The 23,195-nt window shown below is 39.4% G+C and overlaps 1 protein-coding gene across 1 annotated transcript in view; it reads left to right on the top strand.

The window, feature by feature from the left end:
* STK32B (serine/threonine kinase 32B) overlaps nucleotides 1-23,195 on the top strand; it is a 155,299-nt gene that overhangs the window by 89,345 nt on the left and 42,759 nt on the right. The window contains exon 5 of the mRNA XM_041490309.1: nucleotides 17,653-17,690. Within this exon, the coding sequence (XP_041346243.1) occupies nucleotides 17,653-17,690 (38 nt within the window). The remainder of the gene's footprint in view (nucleotides 1-17,652; nucleotides 17,691-23,195) is intronic.

The raw sequence follows: 23,195 nt of genomic DNA, 5'->3' as shown, positions 1-23,195 counted from the left end.
CACATTCCTTCCAGAACTGGTTGTATAATGCCAGTGAATAATGTATTGGACAAAAGTTTTCTCATCAAAGGCTGAATAAACTTATTTCAGCCATGAGTAACTCAACCTTCTCCTTTCACAAATGTTGCTGTTCATACATTTCAATAAAACCACCTGCCTCCTCACCAAAGTAGGCTGCCTGTTTCCATTCAGTGAGTTCTTCCGGCAGTAGCTCCAGTGTTGTCCCTTCCAGGATGCTCTTGCAGCTACAGCCTTGGCTCAGAGCAGTGCTGGCCCTGCAATGCTGTGGCTGCTGCCCTGGTAACATGCTCATGCTGAAAAAAATCACATTTTGTCTTTCTAAGGGACAAGTGTTAACTGCATTGCCCTCACAACTTTCATCACCATCTGGCTCCACTGGTTTTCATCTGCTTAGAGAGGAGGCTGGATGTGGCAGATGTCTGGAATGGAAATTGCAGTAACCTTCCAGCACAATTTTAGGATACTGGACTAGCTGTTTGATCAGTGTGCCCAGGACACTTTTATTTTAGTGGAGTTTATTTAATGCAAAACTATGTATGCGTGCATATATAGGTGTACATATAATTTTTTTTTTTTATCACAATATGGCTGGAATCAGCCTGGCTTGGCAGGTCTGTGGTGTTTCATCACCAGTCTGTTTTCTCTTCCTCCAAGTTCTGCTTCCAATGGAGAACAGCACCAGGAGTTATTCCAGCTCTGAGTAACTCAATAGCAGTGTAGGTTGGGCCAAAGCTAATGGAAAATGGTGGCAAATTGAGCATTGCATTTTCCTCTGCCAGATGATCCACTGCAGGGTAAGGTTGTCTTGCTAGACAAGAGTTACTCTGTGTTCAGAACTGAACCTGTTTGTTCATTTTCATTGAGTCTGCCAAGTTGTTTGACAGTCTGGTGAAATAAGATACTGCATCTAAATGATTAGACACTTATTAAAATGGGCCTTCCCTGTCTCACTTGTGACAACATACAGCAAAAGAACAAACTCTGCTTAAAAGGGTGCCCTTCATAACATTTTCCATTTAGTATGTAAACAGTAAATAGTTTTGAAAATTGCTTGGAAATGGAAGATTTGCCCCTAGATTTTCACAGGTGTCACAGGCAGAATAGTGCCAACCTGAGATTTAGCTGGATATACTAAATGAAACACAGTTCCTTACAGATTTCTGCTCATACTAATAGTCTTTTACTTTCTGGCAAGTGTGTGTAGATGAAGAAAAAATGTAGTAGGGTCTGAAGATGAACTAGGGAAAAAATAACCATCACATGGCTACAGTTCATAAGCTGAATCAAAGATCATTGCAGATCAAGAGGCTCATCCTCTGAATTTTCTTAGTTTGTGTTCCCATGTCTCTTCCATGGCCTTGTATTATGTTCTTTAAACAAGGGCTAGCCCACATTATTCCGAGGAAAAATTACAGGAACTGAGCAATGAGCTACATATGAGCTACAAGAGAAGTAAATCAGAAAACATATCAAAACCAGTCAAAAAAGAAGCACCATGCAAACCATAAAGCCCTGAGCACCTGCTGAATGCTTATGAGCCAGCAAAGATGAAAAAAGAAAGTGATTCATAAATTCTAGGCACATAGGCTATTTAAATTTCAGTCATGCACTTAACAAAGAATTAGATACCACAAGATACAAATACACAGAGAACAAGCCTTTCATCTTCTGAACGGAGTTCTCTCCCTACAAGAACAAATTAATTTTACTTCTGTTTAGCTACAGAAAAAGTTATTTGATATACCAGATCAGATACTGCTAATAAATGAAGCTGGTTTGGAAAGACAGAGAATTCCATATACAGAGTATATACACCACAAATGAAGTAAAGCAGGCTGTATTTGGAAGGAGACACAGGGAACACTCTGAGATGCATGATGTCCCATCAGGTGCTCTGGTTCCTGCCACTGGCACAGACACAATCCTTTATTGTGGGCCTGATGTGCTCTCCCTTGCTCACTGAGGTGAAATACCAGAAGGTGCCCATCACACCCTCACTCCTTCGATTCCCCATGGCTGAGACAGCCTCACTGAAGCCAGCAGGGAATTGCTTGTTTCCTTACAGTTTTCAAGTGAGTAGATGAAGTCACCTCTTGTCCCTTTATTTCATCTTCCCTCTCTCATTATTGTACCATTATAGGAATGTGTTTATATGAAATATTTTGTTTAGCCAAGGAAAACTCATCTCACAAGCCCTAGATAGAATTTACATGTCTGGTCAATGGTAAGAGATGAAACGTGTGACTTACACCGAGCCTGGCCGACCATCTTGCATTAGGCAACAAAACTAGAGACTAAAGATAACCTAAATCAAGGGCATCTTAAATGTGTGTTTGTGGCATACACAGCACAATAGTTGGTTTTCTTAGTGATTGATTCTCTTTTTAAAATCAGACACCCAGGCAAGGGTAGATATGATCTAGACATGTAGAAGTCCACAATGCCCTAGTGATGGCATTGTGATTTGAGAGATTTCTCATGGGTTTTTTGTTGATTGCAGCTAAATGTCAATGAAGTGGGGGAGAATTCAGGGAAAACTTTAAATCATTGTAAAAAAAAAAAAAAAAAGATGATTTAGATAACATTGTTTGAAATTCTTTCTAGAAGAATTAATAACTCTTTCTTCTAAATCCATCATATACTCCTTTGTGTCCAGATCATATCTACACTTGTCTGAGTGTTTGTTTTTAAAAAGAGAAGCAATGAATAAGAAAAGCAACCTGTGCTGTGTACATCACAAAGACAAACATTGGTTGCACCTCCATGTAAATCAGCTGCCATCACCTGTCTGTGTTCCTGCCCCTTCCTGGTTTTCTTCAATAATCCCTTTACAAAACCTTTTAGGGAAAGCAGGCTTTATTAAAATGCTATGTATCCCTCATATCCATATTTTAGCATCCTATTGATGGATAATAAAATTTAATGCTTTGTTTCCTTCCTTCCTTTCCTCCTTCTCAGTATTGAAATTTCAATCATTAATCATTTTTAGACATTCAGTTTGAAGCAGAAGATGCTGAAAGAACAAAAGCAGAGCTTTATATTCAAGATTAACTCAGGTCTCCACCCACAAATCTGATCTGGTTAATGCCAGTTTTCTGCTTTATCATATTGCTAGTTTCTTTGTGGCCAGTTATAAGACATATCTTTCTTTCAGAGAAATCCATTAAAAATTTGTTGGTGTTGCTTTAAAACTTTGAGTGATTTTAGTATGGATGTCTGCTCCCAGCTGACTTATGCCAGCAAAGCCCACCTTATTAACAGCATGTTGATACTGTTATGCTAAATATAATAATCAAGAGTATTAATAACTACATGCACATAATTTTTACTAATAATTAAAATGATTAGGCACTCTTTCTACAGAGGCATGACAATATCCACTGTCTCATATGGCACTGCCTGGCTCACTCTGATTTTTTGGCCTTCCACCTCCTACCCCAACCCCTCCATGCATCTGAAAGTAGATGAAAGGCTGATCCAGAGAGATCAAATGAGCAATGATGTGAAGTCGCAGCCAACAGAGGAGAGAACAAGAGCTAACCATATGTGATACAACATTAATCCCTTTTCCCTCAAAGCTTTAGTGTTAGTATTTTAAATATTCTGATATCTCTGTATCTTGGAAATTTCACACCACCATGACTCTGAGCAGGCATATTCTCTCCACTGAAATGGCAGATTTGCAGGCAGTGTGCTTGAATCTTTTTTGTTTGCAGTCAGTGAGGAAATTTAAAATCTTTGATTAAAGTGTGTAGATGGAAAAGGGAATATGGAAAAGACTGTTAATTTCATGCTAAGCAACTTATGAACCAAGATCAACATATGGACAATTGTTTCTTTCTCCTGTTTCTGCTTCAGTTGTGGCAACATATTTTTCAGTTTGGATGAGCAACATATACATAAAGTATTCTATCATTCCTTTGGAGATTTCCTTACAAAGTTTTTCTAATATATGGCAAAATAAAAAAGACTTAAGAAAAAAGTACATTTTTACTTGATTTCTTTATGCCTGCAGCAGTCTTCTGTATCTCAGGTGTTGAGTGAACTGTTCACGGTATGGCAAAAGATATTTCATTAATGGATATTGCAATTTGAGCTTCCTTCATGCCTTGGAAATGCATTGAGAAACTTTCAGTATGGCTTTGATATTTCAAGTGAGGTGTGGTTTCCATAGTACAACTTCACAAATATACTGAGAGATGAGAAAGAGCGAGAGTTGTAATTGTGATCATCTGACAGTTTCTTCTTTAAAAATAAATTATCTTGTGAGCAGGGACTGCAATTAGGATACAAATTGCCATAAGTTTTGTTATGCTGAACTTGCCTTCTTAAATTTTTTTCCTTGCATTTCTTCTCTCTACCCCTCCTTGGATGCTCCTCATGACACTCCCTCAAGGTTATTTTCAAACATTTCTGTATTCTCTGGAAAATCCTGTCCCAACTCCCCTGGATGGGTTTTAGAAAGGACAAAGCACAGCAGCTCAAAGCTTTGATGTTGTATGACAGACAGTGCTACTGATGAGCCTCTGCTTCTCCCAACATGTGCATGCACAGCTTACATTTATCCCAGGGGAATTTCCCAGGATAATGCAGTGTGGATAATCGCACTTTCCTGCAGCAGAGGAGACAAGGCAAACCTGCAATTCAGCAACTGTGGTGCACTTGCACATGAAGAAATACTGTCAGTGGGGAAAGACATTAAAATACTGTGTCAAACTGGGACCTTGCAAGGTGGGAACAGGACTTGGTAGGCAGTGCACTTTCAATAAACCAAAATTTATTAAATTGGGTTCAGATTAATTGGGTCATTCTTTATAGTGATGATCAAAATCATCTCTACAGTCTGACTAATAATAATGAGAAATAACCTCTATGCAGTGGCTACCCATTTTAATTCAGGCATTTAGCTCTTCATTTTGTTATAAATGTGAAACTTTTGTAGTGTTCTGAATGCAGAGGAGCTCCTTTCTAGCCCAAGAAAAACACAATACAAAATTGGAGCATCTCTCTTTTTTGGCCTTTCAGAGTGACTATTCTGTGTCTAATCACATTATAGTCTCAAATTTTATTTCAGTGATATTCTTAGTGTGCATATCACAATTTTTAAGGTTTGGAGTTTTAGTTATTGACACAGATACATTAGAAGATAAATGTGAGGGCTTTATGATAAAACTGTGGGCCCTCTTTCTATACTCAGATATTGTCTTTGCTATCAGGCTGAGTTTAGACTGCGAATATTTAGGGCATCTACTCTTTGGACAGACAGTAGCAATGAAAGAGAAATCGGTGGTAAGATAGATGGATTGGGGGGCACCAAAACAAGGACATCATCTACCTGCATCAAGTGGGGCAGAGATGTCCAGAGGGGAGCTAGGATGGCTGGGGAAAAGACTAGGGAGTGCAGAGCGTGGTGTAGGAGTGGGCAAGAGAAAACTGCAGTGGAAAGAGTCAGACCCTAAAAACCAAAGCTGGAGTGAGCAGAGAGAGTGAGCATAGGGGTGCAGTAACAGAGGAAATAGGGGCTTGGTGGCAGTGTGTGAATTCCCAGTCAGTGGGATAACATTTACTGAAGGCTCAGTGGTTTTGAGTATGCCTTTATTTACCAGCTGTGAAAACCTCTGCTCAGAGCTCTGTAGATAAAAATTAACACACGGACATAAAGATCAATCTCTGTGTATTCCTAGAAAAGCTGATGATGTGGGGAAATGCAGTTTTTCATATCCCATGTTTCTCCCCCAAGGTGCTACAATAATTAAGATATGATCTTCATTAAAATATCAGACCAACAAGACTACTCAATGAGTGTCAGAGGTCTATTTTGAATGAAATCCAATAAAAAATAATGGATGTGTTTACAATAATCAGTAACAATTACTAATACAGTCACTTAACAAGACTTGCTGAGTCAAAAAGCTATTGCCAGGATGCTGCATTTCTCAGCTTTTATGCTAATTAAATGTATTAGTTATCTAGAGTTCTGCCTTTAAAACCCACAGAGAGTCACAGCTTGCCTCTTAATTTGAGATGCTGCAGAATTTTCCCCTGGTGGTGCTCCTTCAGCTGTCTTCTGTGAATCTCCTAAGCCACAGTAATGCTTTACAGATGCACCCCAATGCAAACACATGCACTTACATATGTAAAGAGAGTTAACACTAATTAAAGTAGCAGCTTATTTCCCTGAGTCCCAGAGTACCTCTGCTGCTGAAACTAAGAATTATGAGCGTGTACTTAAGGAAGTACATTTCCAGCAAACAGTCTTTTATCCTGTCATTATTGTTTAATATTTACTTTTGGAAGAGATAGTGTCAAAATGGAATAGCATATGAGATCTGCAGCTGAGAAATGGAATTATTAAGCCTTAGCTGTCTAGATTTTTGAACCTGTACATCAGACCACTATAACTCTTCAGTTAATGGGGTCACTCATTGCCTGTTGTTCCTTCCTATGAAACACTTGGTCACAAGTTTCCTTACATGAGGCAAGATGTTAACTCCCCGAGATGAAATGTGGCACCAGTCGCACACAAGCAGCAAAAAGTTGTACTGCTGGGGTATCTCCAGTATTACTGTGGCACTCCACAAACAGCTGAGCTTGTGAAGTTCACCTGCCTTGGAGGGAAGCAAGGAACCCCTGGGCTCCTCCCTCAGACATCTCCCTCTAAGCCTCACACAGATAGAAGACAATACAGAGCTTCAGAAGGTTCATGTTGCAAATGAGAAGGATGTGTTTTTTGATGGCAGCAACTAAAAAAATTCAGAGGTGTGCAAAGTGTTTTAAATACAGCACAATTAATCATGTAAGAAGGATTGCGTTGTTCGTGGTGGGAGATGACGTCAAACAAGACAATGAGAGCCCGGAGTGTGACTCCTGCAAGAGGTTTAAACACCTGCCTGCACTTCTGTGATAACACCTTACAATAATTTGACTTGAGAACATCCCCAGTTGTTTTTATAATTTTACACAGCATGCAAGATTTTTCTTATGTCTTTAAAAACTTAGTTCACAGCTCACCAAGATTTAAATGAGGGAGTCTGTACTTTTGTAGTTATCTGTTCAAACAAGCCAACCTAGCCAAAAAAATCTATAAAGCTAAAAGAATCTATAAAGCTTTCAGTTAATCTAAAAATAAGCAGTCATATGAATGACTTCTGCACTCCAATGACTGTGATTTTTATACATCTGATGGCAATAAATGCGTAAATAGATGCGCAATACACAATAGAACCTAATCCAAGTGTTTTAACCTGAGATCAGAATCTCATATCTATTTTCACGTGAATAAATAGCAAGAATAATCCTTCTAATCATTTCAGTGCAAGTAGATACTGTAGCAGTAGTTTCTCTGCACAGAGTCCAAAGTCACCTTCAACCCTACTGCATTCTTGCCTAGTAATCCAGTTAACCAGGCACTGCAGTCTGTGGGCTCAAACAGAATTGCCAATTCCTGATTCCTCATCCAGACTCTTCAAGAGGAGTTAGAATACTTGGCTGCTTGATTTCAGGCAACACGCAATATGTTGTTGACATCTCCTAGAATAGAGAAACTTCTTAGAAGGTTGGTGTACTGAACTAGGAGTTGGGTTTGGGTCAAATATTGCTTGTCATGTCTCATCTATTCTAAACAGCAATATGCAGTAATACATATACTTATTGCTCTGTGAGTTTGTTTGCAAATGTTCCTTCTTAAAAGCATATAAAATTATTCTTACAAGTAACTTATTACTAAGATATGTGAAGCTCAACATAGAAAAGTGTCGTGGGACATGCTACTGATGTTTCAGGCCAGTTTTTTAATAATTTATGAAATATAATTTTCTTTTCTAGAATATACTGCACCTCCCTTCCTGGTCTACTGCAGCAAACTTTTGCATACATTAAATTCATTAAATTACCCAGAAGGGGAAGCAAATGCAGGACATCAAAACTCATTTTTCTGTGGAACACATTCAATATCCTCTTGGTGATGTGTTCCGGTTGTGTATATTATGGGATGCCAGGTGGTCAGTTTGAGGAATGAAGGTCCAAATACTCATACCCCTGTCAGAGGCACAAGCCAGCAGGAGATGCTGTCAGAGGTGAGGGTGATTTGGGGCTTCAGATCAGAGTGAACCACACAGCCTCACGTGTCTGTTTCCTGATTTCTGGTCTGCAGCCCTCCTCCTTGCTGCACTGTGCTGCTGGAACTCAGATCAGCAGAAAATGTGCTTATTGGGAAGCTTCAGTGCTGCATTGAGCCCAGGCACTTGCTGAAAGCCTGGAACCTTCAGAAGTTCCTGTTTCTTTCCTTGCCCTGCATGTGAAGAGCACTGTGCTGAATCACACTTTAGTTGCCAGCCATGTTGAATGTAATTAGTTGTACTATGGTATGGGTGAAATAAAAGCTGTTAAATAATGTGATAATATTATTGTGGGTACTGTTGCTCAAACAGGTGGCACATGAACTTTTAGGTATAAAAGTTGGTAGAGGGTTTAAGGTAAATATTAGGGATATTATACAGTAATTACACACTTAAGAACAGTGGCTGACAAGCACACCTGTGTGCTTGGAATTCTGTAAATTTTCTTTTTGAATTTGCCTGATAAGCTGAGCAAACTCCTGGGGATGCAATACATCTGAATGGATCTATTCCATATTTCATGCAGAGAAAAACAAAGGAGTAGCTATATGAATTTCAGTCATTACAAAACACCACATTTATGATGCTGGCTTTTTACAACAGATGGAGCCAAATGGGTTTATCAGTAACAATGTTCTCCTGATTTGTCTTTAGGCAGAGGGCAAATGTCGTCAATTTCTTCTCTCATTTAGCTTCACACATGGATTTCTGCCTGTGAAAACTGGAAGAGAGCCTATGCCTTCTACTGGAAGGAGACTGATAGTCTTGCAATTGCTGGCAGGGTACACACCAAGTACATTCTCCCTTATTTCTAGTCAAAAGCTCTCTACACAGGGCCATGGAAGAAAGCATCACCATTGCAATGCATACACTTTCCTGCTGTACCAGATAATTCTTGCCAAGTGCCACGCTCCAGTTATTGCCTAATGAGTCATGCCCTTCCCATGGTTATCAGAGGTGTCACCTCTCTTAAAAGCTGATTCATGCAGAGTGGTTTGACCCTTGTACATGTACACACAGAAGGTCTCAGTAATACTTGACTCTACAACACAGAAAATGTTAGAGTCATCAGCTGTGAGATTATCAGAAATTACTGCTCTGTGGTGATTTTGAATGACTCCTGTGATGTTCCTGAAGAAGCATTTGGCTGACAAAGCTTTTTATTTGAAATGCAGTGATATTTGGCATCATCACTGTTGACAGCTGTCCCAGGTTCCCTTCAGTACTGCATGGAATTCCAAGACCTGTACCTGTGTAACATTAACTCCAGAAAACCGTTCTAGCAAAGGACGTGTAACGTTTGTCATTACTTGGAGTCCTTCAGGCAAAATGAAAACTAAGCATTAGATTGCCTGCAAGTTGCTTGTGCTTATAAATGTTTAGTTGAAAAAACCATTGTGTCAGGAAGATAAATTCTGGGTGACATAGCCTGGGCTTTGTTATAGAAAAGCTCAGTTTATAAGGCTGCAGTGGTACTTTCCAATCCCATTCTCTGACATATCATACATTGCAGCACACAGGAGACAAAGTACAATTCACAGACTCCTTTGGGCAAATCTTTCTCACTTTTATAACATTTAAAATCTTGGCCTATTTTTTTTTGCCACTGCAGTATATAATTACCTCTGTAGTAAAGCAATTTTGGGTTATTCAATAAGAGCAATATAATGAAATAATCTGTGTTTAATATTTTTCTTTTGATTTGACATCTTTGCAAATTCCGAAGTTGAATGTAGCTAAAGAAGACTATTATCTGGCTATATATATACCCAGGAATTTGAAAGGCTATAGGACTCCTTTATTTTAAAAAGGTAGTTTTCTTCAGCCTGGAATAACAATATATACTACAACTATTTATTCCAAACTAAAACTGAAAAATACAGTGTTTCCAAAGCCCACTGGCCATCCAGACAAATGTAGATATCATTACTGCCACCTATTGCTGCTAGGAAAGAATTGAAGATGTTTTCATACTTGTATATTTCCACATGGGGATAAAATTAGAAAATAACAAGCTTGTTCCAGTTAAGACATTTGTAAATAAACATGTTTTGATATCTTCTTTGACAGCTTTATTTTCAGAGCTATATAAAATTGGCTAGTACAAGTGTTAAGAAAATCCAGCATTGTCATGGACACCTGGTAAAAAATAGTACTAAACTAGGAAGGAACTCCAGGCACCACACAACTCAGCATCGCAGTAACTTGTTTCTACATAACTGGCACTACAGTCCCAAGCCTTGAGCCAGGTGTCCAGATTTTCTTTGAATGTACTTAGGGAGAGGTAGGGCCTCCAGAGGCTTTTATGGGTGACAGCTTTTTCACTTGTGAAAATTATGACAGCAGTTATATGTTTCATACAGACTTGACAATGGTCTTGTCCCACAGAAGGAAAAGGCTCCAAAATGTGATAATGGACTGGATGATGGGAGTTTGATTAGAAACATGTAAATGCTTGCTACCAGACAAGTAGTTGGAAGTAGTTATGGATTTTTTTGTTTCTGCATTAAAGACCAGGAGGGGGAATTGCAGAGAAAAACAGAATAATCTAATACCTCATCTTCTCAGCTTATTTTCTGTTTTACTGAATTGTTTAAATTTCAAAATTACAGTGGTGCGCAGGGCCATATGCTGTCACAACATTCATTTGAGCAGGAACAGAAGGCTCTGAAGACCTTTTTATGAAAGGACAGTAAGCGGCAGCAATTACTGCTGAAATCTAAGTGAGTGGTATGTGAACAGGCAATCAGAGACCTGAAGCTGTCAAAGTTTTTCATTCCCATTCATCTAATTGTAAATAACAGTAAAGAACTCTGAAATTCTTACTATGATTTTTTTTTTTTTTTTTTTTTTAACCATTCATCAGTTTTGGAAGCTAGGAACAATGTTGGTCAGGAACAGAAAAATAAAAAGATAAATGAGTGATGAGGTGTTGACAACGGGAAGAAAAGATTCATCACACTTCATCAGGGCTATTTCTTGAGCAGGTCCTCCTGGTAGGTGTCCTGCACAGTTCAGCTCTGGAAGAGACCTCATTTCTGGGCCACCCTCACAGAAGGAAATCATATTTGGAAAAATTAATCTCTTGGCTGTAGCTACTGTAGCTACTGTACAGTAGCTAATATATATTGACTTTTTCTTTAACCAAAACATCTATAAATTCAGCTAAAGAAAACCTCAATAGCTACGCAGTCACTTCTTTTATGAACTGCATATACCTTGGATATTGGTATTATTTGTGAGTGTAATAAAAAAATAAAAAAGAAATAAGGTCCCTCTCTGTGAAAATCAGAATTTGTTTACGTTTCTTTCCATAACTAGGAGAAAACCCTTTATCATACATTATGTGGTTCACTTCAGTGCTCTGATCCAGTGATGCCTCATGTGAACTCAAATAATCCATAGCTGAAGCTTATATTTCCCAACTCATTGCCCTTTTCATGGCTGTTGAGAACTGCTTTGCACCTAGTATTAATCTTATCGCTTATTTCTATGTAAGGAAAAAAAAACCATTATCATTAGACACAAACAGCACGATTAAGAAAAAACTTTAAACTCAATATTTTAAGGTTTATCCTACACAACAGTTGGGTTGTTAACACTAAAGAGAAAAATGTACTGGAAAACCTTGATTAGAGTGGAAACAATGTTGACTGAAGCCAGTGTAATCCTTCCACTGACCTCAAGGGCCTTTGTCTGAATCCTTATCCTTTGTCTGAATCCTTATCCTTTGTCTGAATCCTAATCCTTCTTTTGCATCCTTATGAGAACGCAAAATCCATCTAATTTGATTTCTCTGTGATGTGTTGAAACTATCTTAGAGAAAAAAAACCCCTTAGCATTCTGCAAGGACGTGGGTTGCCTTCATTGTGAGCCAATGAATTTTCAGGGATTCACATGTGAATTTTGGGTTACTACACCCAGACTGAGACAAACATGTCTTGTGACCCATGGAGTTTTGTTGTCCATGGGCTCTAGGCATCAGCACTGCCCTGCAGCAGGAGGTAGACAGTGTCTGTATTTGCTGTAGGAGTGCTTTCCTTAATCAATTAGATTAATCTTAGCTGGAGTAACTCTAGCTGGTAGTTCTGTTATTCACATCAATGGCTAAGTCTTTGCTTAAGCCTCAGAAGCATTTTTTATTAAATTATGTCTTGTAGTAATCACCTTGAGTTTAATTCTCTGTTGCAAAAATAAAACACTGTTTGTTTAGCTTACTTTGGTTTTATGGAATATGAATCCACATTCATGTCCCAAAAGCAAATAGAGAAGTTTTTTTGACCATGTAGATACTATTATTTGTCTTATCACATCTTACAGGTCTCTGCTGCTAACTAAGAAATCTAATCTATTTGTTCTTTATTCACAAGGAATTTTTTTTTGTTTAGCCTTAGATCTTTTCTTTTTTTACTGTTTTCTTATAGAGTCTAAGAAATTATTTAACCAGAAGGACCTATATTATTTAAAATTACTGCATAGCACCTTCTTAAAATAATTTTATGTAACTTATTTAAAATTAGTTGTTTTCAATGTGAAGTGGTAGCCAATGAACCAGCCATCAATTTTTTCTTGAGAAAAATGGGCAATTAATGGTTGAATTCAGCAGAGATACTCCTTTCTTTTGTAGATGGATGTTTCAAGTCCGCTCAGTAAAAACAGAGACAAAAAGTTCTGAAGTCCTGATTGATCATATCAGACGAAACTTTTTTTGAGATTGTACTGAATTTCAAGCTTTAGAGCAAGTGGCATAATCATGTGTTTTTCAGTCTTTTTATTATAGTTATTTAATCTAATAAGGAACACAAAAGGACCTGTGAAGGTCTGACCTCTGGAAGGTTATTTATGGTCATTAATCTTGGAGCAATTCAGATTCTCCTTTTGATGTATATATATATATGTATAATTCCTGTCATTTTATCTGACACTAGCAATACAGTCATCTAGATTTAGTCATTCCTACTGAGATTTCTCAGAGTCCTCTTCAGGTGATATAATCTTCATTCTTTTACCACTTCCATAGCTAATAAATACTGTGTTACATCTCTCCAGTGCTGAACTGCAGGGCATTTCAATTTTAACCTCATCTCAAGATGAAGATAGGCTATTTATTCCTACCATTTTCTTCATGAGTATTCAAGCCCCATGATAGAATTTAAGAGGTGAAAGCTCTCAGTAGCTGCCAACTGCTATGGACTATATCAAAGGCTCACTAAATTCCACATATACCGTTCTCTCACCGCTTTCTTCAATCTTTCATGAACTTCCTAGCAGTCAAAAGGAGGGGAAGTAAGACAGTCTTTGAACTTGGATACATTATTTTTCATAGACTCAGACTAATTCAGGGTGGAAGGGACCTCCAGACACCTCTGGCATAATGATCTTCCCAAAGCAGGGGCAGCCTTCAGATTAGAACAGGTTATTTGGGATTTATCCATTCAGGTCTTGAAAACCAACAAGGGTGAAGACTGCATGACTTCTCCTCTTGACTTAGAAACCTTCTTCTACTTCATAACATGAGAAAGAAACTGGTGGAAAAGGTAATTAAAACTGCAGATTCTTGAACCCAAGTCCTTTATAACCATTGTGAGCCTTTCCAGGGAGGACACTCTGACTGGCATGTGCAATGAACATGAGCTGAGCCACGTGCATGGTTTTACTCCATGCAGAGAGAAAATCTTCAAGCACATGGGATGCACACACAGCCTAGATATTATAAAAGATACAAGTAGATTATTAATCATTCTTTCTTACTTTGAAATTATATGCAGCATCTTCTCACTCAACTTTCATCCTTCAGACAGTTTTATTTTCATATTTGTAGCTAAGGCAATTGAAGAAATCTAGAAATGGTTTCACAGGCAATATCAAAAATGGCAATTAAATTGGGGGAGGTTTTAATTTTTTTTTTCTCAATTGTTTGCACCTTTCAGTTTCTTAAGCCAGTTTTTATGTTTGTTATGCCTTGTCCTGTCACTGGGCAAAAGACTTTGAAGGTTCCTCTACTCTCATTTCTATGTGGCTCTGATATTTCTGCAAACAAAAACAGTTGGACTGGTAAAGACTGACAAAGTTGTATTTATGAGATCATTGTCCAGAATAGCTCTGATGGTCATTGCTTGATAAATGGTGAGAGAGAAGCCCAGAGCATGTCTGAATCCAGACTATGGTGAATGTGATCCTTGCAAAAGTCCTTCAGTTTCTCCAAAGAACTGGATCAAAGCACTTGGATCATTACATGAGTGTTTCAATTAATTCCCTTAGCTAGGGATATGTGTAACAGGAAAACCCTGAAGTTAAGGTGCTGCATTTCACACCCTGCTGTTTAAACATCTTGCTAATGGGAATTTTTTTCAGAAAATGTGTAATCAAACCAGAATTTCACTTACACAGTATGTTTGAATTTAAACTCCTTAACTAAAGAGGATTTATCTTTTAAATTCACTAAAACAGTGGTTTAGTGAATTTAATTAGAGTATTTATCTAAAGGAACTAAATACAACAGACTCCAGAAGCCCTCAGTTCTGAACACATCCAGTAACTTGTAACTCACCTGGGCCTGCCAAGTCATTCCCTGGACCCCACTGAAGGTTCTGTGCCCTGCTCCTGGCTGGCAGTGGTCAGGGCAAGGGCAGAGCAGTGCCCGAGTTCCTCTGCAGCCTTTAGAGCTCTCTCTCAAGAAGCTGCCCCTGGAGAGCAGAGCTTTTAGTGCTCGCTGCAGGCTGGGGCCAATCCCACAGCAGAGAGCTGCTGGAAGGCACAGTGTGAGCACGGTGACCCTGTGCTTGTCCTTCTCACCTGCCCTGTGAATCCGGCACCTCGGCATCCCCAGGCGTGTCACCCCAGAGCAGCAGTGTCACACTGAATAAACTTGTTTATCTTCTGGCTTAAAATAGCCCACGACTTTCACTTGGTGTGAGAGCAGTTTAAAATATCCTGTTTGAGGTCTGAGGCAGGGCAGTGGGTCCACCAGGCTGCCTCAGGGACCAAGGGATTGCGCTGCGGTGTGCAAGGCCATCACGCTGTGGTGCCTGTCCCCAGCTACATCCTGCCCCAGAGCAAAAAGAGCGAGGGATTGTGCTGTGGTGTGCAAGGCCATACACCCTGTGGTGCCTGTCCCCAGCTACATCCTGCCCCAGAGCAAAAAGAGCAAAGCCAACAGTGGGAACATCCCTTAGGTGGGAAAGGCTTTATGGATTGTGCACATCTGTATCAAGTATCAGCCACTGCCTGATGGAAGAGTAAGCGCATCTCGGGTTTCTGTGGTTGGGATGACCCCCAAGGTGTTAGAAAGTCTCTTTTTTTCCCAGCCCCGTGACAGGAGAAGTCGAGACTTGTTGGTTTTGCTTTTCAAGGTTGTTTATTTTCTCTTACTTATTACATTCTTTCTCTGATCTGCTGAGATCTGTCCTGCAGGTCATGTTGTGGCATGGTGCCTGCCCTTGGGGCAGTGTTAACTTTTTATACTAAGAACTACGTGTACTTTATTTACAATAATTTTCCAATACCTATCACCTATATTAAACAGTCTACCTCTACTCTAAACCAATCAAAAAGTGTCACCATCCCAGCAGAAGATGGGAGGACAAGAAGAAGGAGAAGGACAGGACACGCCCAGATTCCTCCGTCTTGCCTCTTGAACCCCCTTTCTAAACCCCAAAATTCTACTTTTTCACCCTGTGACAAATTAACTATCATTCTACTCAAAACATTATTTCCAAATGTGCAGAGAATGATCCAAACTAATTTCTTATTCATACTGTGTTTCCTCAGCTTCCACTACACAAAGTATAAAAATAATTTTAGAATACTCAAAATTTTAAAAATATACTAAATTCGTTTCATATGAATCTCAGCAAGGGCTAGAAAGCATGGAATCCAGAATGATAAGTGAAGGTTTCCTTCTGTCACTACACATGTGAAACTTAGGTGATGACTGGGTTCATATCATGCAAGCAATAAATATAATTGTTTTGCTGTCTTATTCCTGTATAATATTTACTTTAGAAGTCCCTCTCTACTTTAAATTTGGAAAAAAAATTATTCTGGTGTAACACATTTTCCTTTTGCAACACTTCATTTTTTGATTATTCCATTTATGGGCACGTTGTGAAAAAACGTATCTAGGAAATGTTTAATTTGGAATAATCGAGCCACCTCTAATCTAAAGGAGATCACAGAGGCGGGAGTGTTTGCACTTCATTTGCAGACATTCAGGAGCTTATTTTGCCAGTTTATGGTTCCTTGTCTTCTGAGGTAAGAGAATTCAGCCCAAGGGCCAAAACTGCTGCTCCAACTGCTCAACTGTTGCTCTGCCACTCTGGCAATGCCTCACTGGGAACAAGGAGATGGAAACCTGCACGAAGTGCAAGGTGCCAGTGACCGGGCAGTGTCACACAGCACACAGGGCAGTGTCACACAGCACACGGGGCAGTGTCACACAGCACAGGCAGTGTCACACAGCACACACACGGCAGTGTCACACAGCACACACAGGGCAGTGTCACACAGCACACACGGGGCAGTGTCACACAGCACACACGGCAGTGTCACACAGCACACACACGGCAGTGTCACACAGCACACAGGGCAGTGTCACACAGCACACACGGCAGTGTCACACAGCACACACAGGACAGTGTCACACAGCACAGCCCCATCAGGCTCTCCCAGCCCCAGGTGAGCCCAGCCAAGTCCTGGTCCGGCCGGCAAAGCAAGACATGAATTTTCCCTTAACATCTCCATACCAATGGCAGAAATTCTAGACCAAGAAAAAGCATGGGAATGCCTGACAGTGTTGGGGAAAAGTTGCTTCAGTCCTTCCACACAGCAGCATGAGTTTTGGTCAACAGAAAATAATCCTGAAAGTGCCGCTCTCTAGGGCAGTATCGTTCTCTTGTGCCAAGAAGGACAGAGTTGAGCTGATGCTTCAGCCTGTCATCATCTCCACCTTCCCTTATCCCTGCTCCTTTCCCCAGCATGGTACTTGGTCACAGACAGCCAAGTGGGGATCTGGGAGTGACAGCAGAGCTGCTGGACATACTCAATTAGCACAAGACAGATCACAGGACTCTGCCGTCTGTGAGTGACCATGCACGGCACATTAGCACGTCTGGCAGACAGGGTAAACCACCTATGCTTCCAATTAAATTATTTCTGTCAAATGTGGACTCCCTGAAGCAATCAGGCACCTTCTAGATGCAAATCTGCCTTCTCATTTTACTGCTGCTATAAAGAATAAAGCACACAATCTTCAAAACCAGACCCATGTCAATGCTAACCATATGAAAACAAAACTACAATAAATGGAAACCCAGAGAGCCTCTTTAGTATGCATGTTTTCTCAGGGCAGCAAAAATATGTATATAAAAATAATTTGCCTTTATATACTATATGGTTTTCATTGGGTTTGTAATGATTTAAGTGACTTAGTCTTCATACCCAAACAGGGAAAACTTTTAAATTGCAGATTTCCTTTGGGTATAAAATGTAATGTTTTTCTTTCCTTATTTTCCAGGGACATCAAACCTGACAACATACTACTGGATGAACATGGTGAGTACTGCTTTCCCTCAGAATCTCTGATTCCTAAGATCTCAGTGGCATGCTCATGATATGCTTTGTAAGTCAACCTCCAGTGTTGAATTCCTACCTAAATCTGGGCTTTCTCAGAAAGCTCCCTCAGACCACCTCGTGGATTTTGTAGTTTCCTCTCCTACTGCCAAAGAAATGTGTAGATCAGAAATTTTCAAGGTCTGAATACAAAGGAATTTAATATGAATTGAGATCAGCAGGGACACTTGGTAAAAAGAAGTTAGCATTTTATTAACAGGATTCTATGAATCACCATAACCCCTTTTTAGGTGCTTACCAACAGAACAGTACCAAGCACTTTATTTTCTCTTTTAGGACTTCTGAAGGGCTAAGAAATTCCACATAGCAAATTATTTCTCATGTAGATATTTAAAATAAACTTTCTAAAATCTAGATAGGGATATTGGAAATTTGACTGCAAAGTTTGTCTCCATACATGTAGCTCTGGCTTAAAAGCATAAAAAGGAGTAGACAACAAATAAACAGCTTTGAACTTTTACTACTAATGTCATGTTCTTAAAGATAAAAGACATGGTATGAAAGAAAAGCAGCTGATTTCTTTAAACTTAAATTTTAAACATATACTCTCTCCAAGAAGTATTTCGTTAAAATGTCATGTATCTTCTTGCAACTGTTTACAGGGAAAACATAAGAAATGTAGGTAAAGAGGGCATTAACCTTGTATCAGTTAGAACAGAAATACATAGAGGAAAAAGCTTGTTAGAAAGAGGAGATGTGCTTGCTACTGTGGGAAAGTCTTGTGCTTTTTTTACTTCCAAAATTGATTAAAACCAGAAAATCTCTGAGAAACTATAATATTGAAATTATGCCAATGATGTAATTGTGTTTCAAAATTCATTGTAGAGCTGCTGGGTATACAAGTAAAAGTTGATTAAAGAGGTAACATTCTGCATAGATGATGTTTGTTTCTGGGAACACGAAAGCTAATAAAGCAAAGTAATACTGGAGTTTTAAACTTCAGCAATTTAATGCTTCAGACCCATAAGTGCTAATGTTCCCAAGACTCTAGTAGTAGCAAACAAGCATGAAACAGAAATATCTTGCCCTTAAGTCCTGGTGAATTAAAGATGGCAAGAGCAACGCAAAATGAGTATGAGTGTGTTAAATCTCTGATTGACAGCCTTGGAAGCACAGTCACCTTTATCTCTCCCTGCCCCTCATCAAGGTCAATTAGTGCACAAAACCAGCCCCTTGTGGGCTCTCTTGTGAGAGCTTTCCTATGGGGACTTGGGCACCACAAAGAAGAACCTACCCCAGAGTGAGCACTACCATGCAAAATGAAGGGGATTTTTTCTGATTATAAACTATTCAGCAACAAAGTTATCTGCAGGCAGATTGGGAATTTTGGGATGGATGGCCTCTCTTCTGCAAAGCAGCAGAGTACTGCTCCCTCATAGCGCACCTGCAGACAGCAGACCTCTCCAGACAAGCGCACAAATCTTGGTCAGCAGAAGTCACCAATTCATGGGTTCAAACAGGTTCAAAGACCTGTCACATGGGTGGGGGAAGTAGCTCCCCGAAGCCTGTAAAGGGTCTGTGCACTTCAACTCACTAAATGTGGTGATATCAGTAGGACATGTGCCTGTCCCGTGCTAATTGCCTCAGGTTTACCTTACAAAAGTGAAGCTCTTTTGCAAGAAGAAAGATATTCTTGAAGTCCTTAACAGCTCTCATTAAGCTGCAACATTGTAACATCCTTTTAACAAAATCATCAGATTTCACTCAATGGAAAAATATGCTGAATATATGCACCACAAATATATTTGGCTGCAGAGTAAGCATAACAAATTCACCTAACATGAGCCTAACCAGGTGTACAGGAAGGAACTTTATTTTAGCCTGTGGCCTCTAAGATGGCACAACAGTTTCCTATATGCTTGACTTTACCCCTAGGTCTTTCTTACAGTTCATTAAACAAATTATGCTTACACAAAGTATCACGTAATTGGATATGCACATTTCTGACTGAGACTTTGTCTCATTTCCTGGCTCATGGTTTTCACAGCTTAACAGCTTCCAGTGACCATTTCTGAGAGCTTTTCTGATGCTTCCTTTTTCATCATTAACATCTTCTGTTAGGATCTTTACCTTAAATACAGATTATGTGAAGATTCACTACCTAGCTGTTAATTTTGAAGATCTGAGTTGCTAATTTCACTGAATGATTGTTATTTCTAATCTTGAAACTGTCTCTTGATGGCTCTCCATACTGAAATCACAGTTCTAGTATTTCACTCTTAGATTTAACTATTTACATGTTATTGGGTTTGGGGGGTTTCTTAGATAGATTTTTGCATCTGATTGTGATAATTTTACTCAGTAAAATAATTTAACTTATGAGTGAACAAAATTAATTGAAGCTGGAATTACTTAATTATATATTATTATATTCATTTGTGAAAGTTTTCCTTAAAACTCTATCTCCTTGAATACATTTTAGCTCTTATTTGGAAACTCTAGGCAAAATTGAAAGATGCAGCCAATGAGCAATCTTGGCATTAAAACCAAATATGGGAAGAAAAAACCTACTCAAAAATAACTGGAATCTCAATATTAACTTCTGAATACCAGAACTGCTAATATTATTGCTGTATACTGATGTCTGTGAGACAATTTGCAGGGACTCCACCTTGTTTAACCCTCCAATTTTGTGATTATTAAGACAAAAGGTTCCAGCATACTGAATTTACCTGAAGCTGTCTAGATTTTGAAAGTGTATCTGAAAATTTTACATGCCTACGTGGCCATTCAATAGCCTAACTTTTTGAAGAGCAGAGCTTTGCTGGCCCCATGTACAGCCATACAATTTCTACCCATCTCCCTAATGGTAAATGTCAGACTGCCAAGTCATGCCCAGTTCGCGTGGGTACAAGCTTAGGCTCTCACACATAGTACAGATGAACCCAGAGAGGCTTTTTAAATCTTCATAGGTTTGATATTCTGACAGCATATCAGATTTGACTGTACTTCAAAATGTTACTGTTCTGAGATTTACAATCAGCTCTGGTGCTGCTGAGTTGATGGCATTAACCCCAGTATAACATTTCTTCTCTCTGACATCACATTTACCCCTTGGGTTTCAGACGCTGAGAAGTTCAATGAGGTTTGAAGTCATGTACATTTTCCTCTGCTGAATGTTAGTCAGCTAGCCCCAGCAAACTTTCAGGAGTTCTAACTGTCATTATGATTTCCTCAAAAATTAAATCCAAACACAGATCACTTACTGATTACCTCATGTACTGCAATTTCAGGCCATGTTGAAAAGCGAGACATCGAAGTCACATCACATAAAACTTTCCAAAGTCACACAGTGTTCTGTGGGTAGTTAGAGCCTTAACTGGAAGCTGACTGAAGGAATGTAGTTTTGAAACAACTTCCACTGAGATGCTTTCCTCTGCAAATGTATGTGTTGGTGTATGTGAAATCTGCAGTCTGAGATGGTTTGAAATGCCACTCTGCAGAGAGTCAAAGGAATGTGGTCATTTGCATTTTCTTCCCTTCTCTCTACCATCATGTTATTATGTATGGGGTCATGCAGCTCCAAGGATTAAGAAATTAGCTCTTTCCCTGGACTAACTTGAATTTAGTTAGGACTGCTGAATCTGTTGTGCACTGCTCTGCTTCACTGTTCATAAGAGCAAAATCCAAGTGACACTGACATTCTGTTTATTATAACAAGGTACAGACTCAGTTTGGACATTTAATTGTTCACAATCATACCCAGAAAGGGAGATCAACCACAAGGTGTGAAGCTCAGATGGGAAAAAATTCCCACAAACAGAAATTTTGCAAGCAGTAAGAAGCAGGTGGGATCCCAGCATATTCTCTGCAGCAATAGCAACCTTCCCTTTTCCTTTGTGCAAGAGTTGCAGTAAAAACTAGTCTTAGAGGCTGATTAGAAAGACTCTTATAGAGAGCTGGGGTCTAACTTTCTCTTGAAATATTTACAGCAGGAATAAAAAAGTTAAAAAAAAACCCCAAAAAAACAAACAAGAAAAAACCCAACCAAAAACAAACAAAAAAAACCCAAAAAAACAAAAAAAAACCCCAAAAAGACCCCCCCAAGCCCTTAGGGTTACAAGAGTTGAAATCATCCAGTAGTGTGCACAGGCAGGCAGAGTTCCACCTCAACACCTTCCAGCCCTCCTTCACTGACCACAGGCACACAGGGTTCACTCCTGCTCTGCCTCTGTCCCACACAAAACCCCTCTCCATGCCCTCAGTTCCCACCAGGAGCCTCCCCTGCCCACAGAACACCTTCCTTTCATTGGCTCATACTTTTTCTCTGCCATGTGTAGAGGGCTTCCTGGTCTGGGCATCTTAGGAAAAAATTGTCAATAAAATGCAGGCAGGTTTTTTGAAAAAAAAAAAAAACAAAAACCAAAAACAGGTAAACCATTTAATTGAAAACTTCTCCTGTATCTCTCATTTGGAGAAACAGCTTAAAGTTTAGCAGTGGAAAGTACCTTCCTCCTTTCTCCCTTCAAAATCAGCTCAGATCTGGCCAAATTAGGGTCCTCCGAGAATTTCAGTTCACCCATGCACAGCTGCACAATTAGAGGCTGGCTGATACATTTCCTGAGGACTTTGAGCAGGATCTAGGTTAGATTTTGGAGCAGCATGACATTTTGTTGAGACTGCTCTTCCTCCATCAGGCACCACGGCAAAATCCATCAGTCATTTGTTACACTCTTTTCATCTTTGGCAGCAAACATGATTAAAAACCTCCCCTCACTTAACAACTGCATCATGCCCAAAGCATGATCCATTCTGTGGATTGAATGAGACTGAGACCTTGATAAAAAAAAAAAAAACTCCACACAAATTTGTCACTCAGAATTCTGGCTCAACATGTGATATATTAATTCTGATCTGAGTGCAGAGCTAAGATGGGGAAGGGAGGCCCTACCCCTGTCCTTCATGGCACTGCCAGATGTAATCACAGGGAGATAGCATCTGCATCACTCCACAACACTAGTTCTTGAGCAAAGATGCAAAACCTAACAGAAGACTTGTCAAATTAAAGCTTTACATATTTTCAAGCTGGATTTCTAATCTGTCGAGGACTCTCCGTGTGTGGAGACACGAGGCTTGACTCCATTTCAGAAGGCTGATTTATTATGTTAAATATTATATTAAAATGCTACATTAAAACTATACTAAAAGAACAGAGAGAACAGAGAGATCAGAAGGCTACAACAAGAACAGAATAGAATAACAAAATCCTGTGACTGCTCACAGCCTTGGCACAGGTGGCTGGGATTGGTCATCAATGGAAAACAATCCACATGGACCAATCACAGATGCACCTGTTGCATTCCACAGCAGCAGATAGTAATTGTTTACCTTTCTCTCCTGAGGCTCCTCAGCTTCTCAGGAGGGGAAAAATCCCAGCAAAGGATTTTTCATAATATCATAGCTACACTATTCCAGTTACCTGCCTAT

Source organism: Pyrgilauda ruficollis, unplaced genomic scaffold, assembly GCF_017590135.1.
Source record: "Pyrgilauda ruficollis isolate IOZ18807 unplaced genomic scaffold, ASM1759013v1 scaffold1, whole genome shotgun sequence".
Lineage (NCBI taxonomy): Eukaryota > Metazoa > Chordata > Aves > Passeriformes > Passeridae > Pyrgilauda > Pyrgilauda ruficollis.
Note: the sequence above shows the minus strand (reverse complement) of the source record. Positions and strands in the feature narration are given on the sequence as shown.